The 6550-nt window shown below is 34.1% G+C and overlaps 1 protein-coding gene across 1 annotated transcript; it reads right to left on the bottom strand.

Annotated features, from left to right (window-relative positions):
- Positions 1 to 524: 524 nt before the first annotated feature.
- LOC108459507 (glucose-1-phosphate adenylyltransferase large subunit 1-like) lies at positions 525 to 5706 on the bottom strand. Its single transcript, XM_053030927.1, has 15 exons — positions 4314 to 5706; positions 4075 to 4197; positions 3798 to 3971; positions 3485 to 3577; positions 3225 to 3308; positions 3078 to 3133; positions 2692 to 2789; positions 2496 to 2604; positions 2182 to 2254; positions 1991 to 2071; positions 1813 to 1899; positions 1611 to 1715; positions 1270 to 1376; positions 1052 to 1112; positions 525 to 838 (listed from the first exon to the last, which is right to left on the bottom strand). The coding sequence occupies exons 1-15, from the start codon at positions 4533 to 4535 to the stop codon at positions 737 to 739; spliced, it is 1575 nt and encodes a 524-aa protein (XP_052886887.1). The 5' UTR covers positions 4536 to 5706; the 3' UTR covers positions 525 to 736.
- Between the last annotated feature and the right edge of the window lie 844 nt (positions 5707 to 6550).

The raw sequence follows: 6550 nt of genomic DNA, 5'->3' as shown, positions 1-6550 counted from the left end.
CAGAGAGCTGGAATTGGAGATTAGGAAAGGAAATGAGAGATTGGAGGAAAAAGAGGGGAGATACCTGGGAAACACTTAGGTTTTCTTAGGGAGAAAGAAAGGATCCCTTGTCTTTCATACTTTGGGGCATATATAGAATGTACCCTTGTTTGGTCGTGCCAGTTGTCAGCTAGGTGGTAGGGTTGTTACATGTCAATTGCGACCATGTGTAGTACTGTGTGGTCTTGCTCTAACATTCTCCTTATTAAGGTTGTAAAAGATTGTTACGCCTTAGTGGTCCCCATGGAAGTTCCGAGCGGATGGTTTCTGAGAAGGCTCAAGTGGGATTAAAGGGTTCGTCGCAGATGGTCTTGAATGGAAGATCACCCCAGAGGATCCTAATCTAAGGTTTATGGGGTCCTTATCAAATTGTACCATGTTTTGCCATGAGTGATTATTGGGCAGAGATATATATCAAAAAGTAATTTAATAATTTCAAAACTAAGTTGATATTATGTTGACCCGTGACACCTACTTAGTAAAGATTTAATGAAAATAGAAATAGATAATTGTACTTATTTACTCATATTCAAATAATATAAGACTAAATTGCCCCACTATTTATATTCCGTAATATTATCATTTGGCAAAATAAAATTCTAAAAAACAAATTAATGGAATAATTTACACTGCATCTTCCAATAAATCAACCTCACCAACAACTTATTCATATTTTTCTCGCTGATAAAGAAAAGTACTAAATTATTGTTCCATCCTTAATTACAGCATTTTTTACCACTACAGTAATTCCTGATCGAATATAGAATCCCTCAGATGGTCTATTTGCCTCTTCCACATTCTGCAGTTCATCCAAAAAAAAAAAAAAACAATATAAATACTATAGCCATCAACCACATAAGCATAATCAATTAAAAAAAATGCTAATACATAAATTAGTCCCCGAACTATATATCTCGGGTTGATTTTGTACTTTAAAGAAAAAAAATCACAATTGGATATTTAAACTTTATTTCAGTCAAACAAATTAATCCAATAGATTAACAATGCTTACATCCTTGTTTGCAATGACAACATTTTTTCCAATTCTTGTATTTGTGTCTATTATACAATTCCTGCAGGAAAAAAGTAGCAATAAGCAAGCATCATAAAGAAATTAAAACTAAGATGTTCTAAGACCTAAATGTTGTAACTGTAATGCATATCATATCATATCATATAAGATTCTCTCATAGTATGTATCTGTGAAGACACCGTTAAAAGGAAACTTACATGATTTTAGTATTTCTGCCAATGCCTAATGGAATATTGCCCTCTGATATACAGGATGCTATTTCTGCTTCAGTTTGGTAATGGTCAGCACCCATCATCAATGTATCCTGAAAACTCTCATTTAAGTTAGAGACTGGCTGCTTCCATTGGTTCCATTAAAAGTGGTCATACTCAAAGTTTGAGGATTTAAACTGGTAGTAAGAGGAATGATATGACATGATATGATGCAACTGTGTAGAAGATGAAATTTCGCCACCCAAGGTTAAGGGATTGTAAGAGCTATAATGCTGTGAAGTCATAGGAAGCTTATTGAATGAATGAATCAGAAATGTAAAAGTTACCTTCAGCTCCACCCCATATTCCAATCTTGAGCGAATTCCCACGATGGAATGTTTGACACTGCATTCTCTCAAGAAGCAGCCATGTGAAATTATGGAGTCCACGACCTACAAGAAGCAAGGGTAACTTCATGATCATTACATTTATATGAATCGAGTTAGCCATGCCAATTAATCAGACTCGAATTCAAAACGAAATTATTACCCGGCACTGCTCTATTCTTGATGGAGGTAGATACCGAGGAGAGGTGAAAATTGGCTTTAGGGGATCATAGAAGTGAAACTTGGGGGGCTTTGAACATGGAGACAACAAGTTGCAGCTTGTTAAGTCCTAACACGGTCGGATAAGGAATAACTGCAGAGATAGTTGAAAAGAGGACTACCTTATCTGTGAGGGCCAAATTTGCATCAAAAAAGGATTTTATGGTTCCAATATCTTCCCAATAGCCATCAAACAAGTATGCCTGCCATGTACAAATAACTTAAACTTGGGGACTCCACTACAAACAAATTGTAAATGGAAAGTTTTAACTTTCAAGTAAAAGTGATCCCTGATTATCTTTTGATACTCTACCTTAACATTGTAATCTTTCATAGCCATTGGAATGATTTCAGATCCAAAATCATTGGCTTCTGGATAATGCCACCTGAAGAAGCAAAAATAATACAAAGAAACATCATCTCTTGCTGCTGCACAAACCTAAGATTACCACCATATACACCAAAATGGTCCATCTTTCACATCTAAAATAAAAACAATCATCTCTTAAACAACATGATGCATTGTTGATTTGAGAAGAACAATAATAGTATATCTTTCCTAATTGAATCAAATCAGAACGTTGAAGCAGTTTATGGTAGATCTTTTGCAGCTTAAGCCTTCATTACCTGAGTAGTTTCAGTAGAACATCTGTCTTGAATAAATATATACCCATTGATGCAATGTATGGTGTTTTCTTTGCATCTTGAGCTGTTAATCCGAGAAGAGTTGTATCGACTTGCTGTTACGGTAAGAAGTATCAATAATCAATTTAAGAGTTAAGAGTTAAAACAAAATTTATGCATAAGAACAAAGGACAAGTACCTACCATTGACCTCAAACTTTCACCCTTAGGTTTCTCTAGGAACTGCCTAATCTGTCCATTTTCATCAATCTTCAGCAATCCAAAATCAGAGGCACGACTGCAGGATAAGAAGACAATCTATTTAACCAGGAAAAAGAAAAAGCGAAAGATATGTTTGAACCAATTTCTTGTATTGCAGTTCATTTTACATGTACTATATAATCTTAGACCAGGCAAGCACAGTTAACTAAAATCCTGACAATTTGTTGTTCATATTAATAAACAATTTGTTGGACAATACTCAATGTCAACTCTGACAATGCAGTTTCTAAAATATACAGTTTCTAAAATCATTACTGTAACTGAGCAATAATTTTTTTTTCCAAATTGTCTGTTTCATAATTACCTTTCATCCACAGGGAGACATGAAACAGATATGTCAGCACCAGAATTAATGTGCTTCTGCAATAGAAATTGACATTAATAAAGCCTACGAATTAATGTAAAAGACAAAATTGCAAAGTGAAGAATCAAGTGGGCAGCTGTAGTTCACCTGCAAGAAGTCCATGTAATCCATTCGGTATAGATGATCGCCAGATAATATCAGAATGTTCTCAATATATCTGTGTTTAGCATCCTGCAATGGTTACCACAAATTTACACAAAATTGGTGAACTCAAGAATTAATGTATAATCTACATATCACAAGGTAGCATAAAACTCTTCCACACTTATGACTTGTAGAGCACAGACCAATTAGGAAGGAGGAAAATCTTAAAAAAAAAAGAAAAAGGACATACAAGCTTTTCATACCTCAAACAACCATATGAACTGTCTTACAGCATCTGCTGTACCCTGGAACCACTTCTTTCCGGATTCACCTGATGTTTGTGTAGCTGCTAATACCTAAGGCAAAACAAGGAGCAGAATTAGAAGCATATGTAGCAGAGAGCGAGAGACATGATAGAGAGGTCTCATAATGTTTAATCTCGTTAACAAAATGTTGAAAGCTCCACGTTATACAATCATCCTCACTAACCCACCAGCAATAATGCAGTAACAGAGTTTGGAACGTTGATCTGGTTCTAGAAGATGAATCTTACAACTTCAGAATTGTTCAACCTACCTCAACAAACCCATCACCGAAGGTCACACCATTGCCCGAATTATAAGTCCGAGAAATGTGGCGGTTTAGAGATTGAGAATTGAACTGGGTGAGGATGTAAATCTTGTTAATCCCACTATTGATGCAGTTACTCATTGGGACATCGATCAGCCTATAACATCCCCCAATGGGAACCTAATAGATCGTGTAGTGTATCAAAGAAAACAAATGTTACAAGTATTTAGCCAAATCTAATAAAAAAGTTAAAGGTGGCATAAACCATGTCAACTTAGCTTACAGCTGGCTTGGCCCTTGTTCCAGTAAGGGGAAAGAGCCGTGTTCCAGCTCCACCCCCTAAAATGATAGAGGCAACAGTCTTGGGATCTGCCTCTTGTTTCGGATAAATGTTCGCCCGGAAAGCCTGGATTGCACGTTTAGGATTGGAGAAACACCCGAATTCAATGATCATAATTCATAACACAAAAGAGAACTGTCAACTTAAGAATCTGCATAACGCACAAAAGAGAAGGAGGTTACCATGAAGTCTTTGGTAACATCAGCTAGAACAGCAGAGGTGGAACATCTTTTGGTTGCGGAACATTTCCTCCTAGAAATGTCGAGTTTTCCGAACCGAATACCAGAAATTGCACTGTTGCATTGCCCAATTCCCACTGCATTACTAAAGAATGAAGATGACAGAATCTTGTCGTGGTGAGATGGTGGCAGCTTTGATGATGGAACACAGCAATAACCCAACATTTTTTGGTTGTGATGTGCTAAACAGAAATTCTTACTATTAAAGATTTCTCTTGTTTAAGGAAAGAATATAAAGCTCAAAGAACAAGCCTTTTTCTTGACACTTGTTCAGTTCAGTTTGTTGCTCTTCTTTGTTATCTTGATGACTGCTCAACAATATGAAAAAGTAAGAAAAATCAATATCTTGAGAAATGGAACATTGCTTACCTAAATTTGGATCCCAATGTTCCCAATCTCGAGATTAAAAATAAGCAAAAGCCAACCACATAACATTTTATGCTATCTAGATCATAAAATATAAAGCAGAAAGCTTGAAGAGGAGCTTACACATTCTCACTAAATTAAACAATTACATTATAAAAATGAAATAATAAAAATCTGTCTTGATTCTCTTATAATGAGAAATTTAATTACATGAAACATGATGTCGACCAAAGGGCAAATTTGACAAAGTTCCATTCGAGACAAATCAATGCCTCCTTTATAGGGTCAACATTAGAATTTAGAAGCACAGAAGAAGGAATGAAATAAATATATAAAAATTGCCTCAAAATGGAGCAAGGAATGGCTCCAAGAACAAGATGAATACCCATCATCACCGACTTTATTTCTCCTCCAAAGAAAAAACCCAGTTTAAGTTTCGAGATTCCTAAAACACGTAGAATAAAAGCCTTTACCATTTTTATAAGCTAATTATAATATTATTTTAATAAAAATATGCTCATTACGGACATTTAAAAAATATAAGCGGTTTCCCCCCTCTTCAGGTTTCTTTCTTACATGTGCATAAATCAAATATTATATCGTGAAAACCCAATTTTTATAAGCAAATTGTTACTTCTTCTATAATCAAAAGAGAAGAAATAAAAATAAAATAAAAAAATCAATAACTTTAACAGTTAGAAAGATACCACCATAGAGAAAAAATGGGTAGATTTGGTTTCCCTGTGAAAGACACCAACACTAAGATTTATAGCATTGGGATGATGAAGAAGCAGTTTTTTGTAATGCATTTTAATCATCAGAAAAAATCGGAAACCAGAGTCAGGTTTCAGGTTTTCATCAGAGAGGGACTGGAGAATACTGTGGGTTATGTCATTAAGAATTACTGAGAGTTCGAAGCAGTTAGCTAACGGCTCAGGATTACCCGGTCTTTTCATTTCTCGCTCAACCAGCTGCCAAACTAACCATTTCTTTTTTACTAATATTTACTAAATTTTGATTTTTTTAAATGGGTTAATATACTATTTGGTACTTGAGTTTGGTTTTAATATTCAATTTGGTACTCAAGATAAGCTTTAATGTTCACGTGGGTACTTGATTTTTTTCAATTTGATACTCAAGTGTTTTTCTTTATTTAGTTTGGATACCAAATTAAAGATTGAAGCTAAATTCAGGTATTAAATTGAGACAAAAAACTCAAGTACTAAATTAAACATTAAAACTAAATTTAGATACCAAATAGTATATTATCTTTTTAGCAATGCATAAAAAAACAGTGATTTTACATCATTTGACAAATTAGATTTTTCCTTCCAATTTCCAACTTTTTATTTCTATTGGAAAGAGATAGAGATGAAGTTAAATTATATTTTCATACAATCCTTTTCTATTTTTTATATACTAAACAAAATAATCCAACTATTATGTCAAATAAAAAATGGATTATTATTATTTTTTTAAAACTCGCAAGATCAATATAAATCCATGGGTTATTATTTCCACTTCTTTTGAACACAAAAGTAACAAACAACATTGGCAATTGGATTGCATCTTGCTTAAATCCTTTTCTTAAACAACATTGTCAATTGGATTGCATCTTGCTTAAATCCTTTTCTTAGGTTAGAACCGATAACCCAATTTCTTTTTTATTACATACCATTAGAAAATGAAAGCAGATTATATCACTTCCTTTCTGCAATATATACCTGATTTATACACAGTGGGAGCCTGTAACAAAGGAGGCATTTATGTTTAGAACCATAAGAAATGGTTTTTATTATACTAAGGAAGTAATT

Source organism: Gossypium arboreum, chromosome 7, assembly GCF_025698485.1.
Source record: "Gossypium arboreum isolate Shixiya-1 chromosome 7, ASM2569848v2, whole genome shotgun sequence".
NCBI classification, from domain to species: domain Eukaryota; kingdom Viridiplantae; phylum Streptophyta; class Magnoliopsida; order Malvales; family Malvaceae; genus Gossypium; species Gossypium arboreum.
This window is presented reverse-complemented; position numbering and strand designations above follow the sequence as displayed.

Excerpts from the sequence above, each read along its gene's own strand:
- LOC108459507 (XM_053030927.1), bottom strand. The coding sequence starts at position 4,535 with ATGTTGGGTTATTGCTGTGTTCCATCATCAAAGCTGCCACCATCTCAC. Across the intron at positions 3,134-3,224 it reads ATTACATGGACTTCTTGCAG|AAGCACATTAATTCTGGTGC; the intron begins GTGAACTACAGC and ends TTTCTATTGCAG. Across the intron at positions 2,790-3,077 it reads TGTCTCCCTGTGGATGAAAG|TCGTGCCTCTGATTTTGGAT; the intron begins GTAATTATGAAA and ends CTTATCCTGCAG.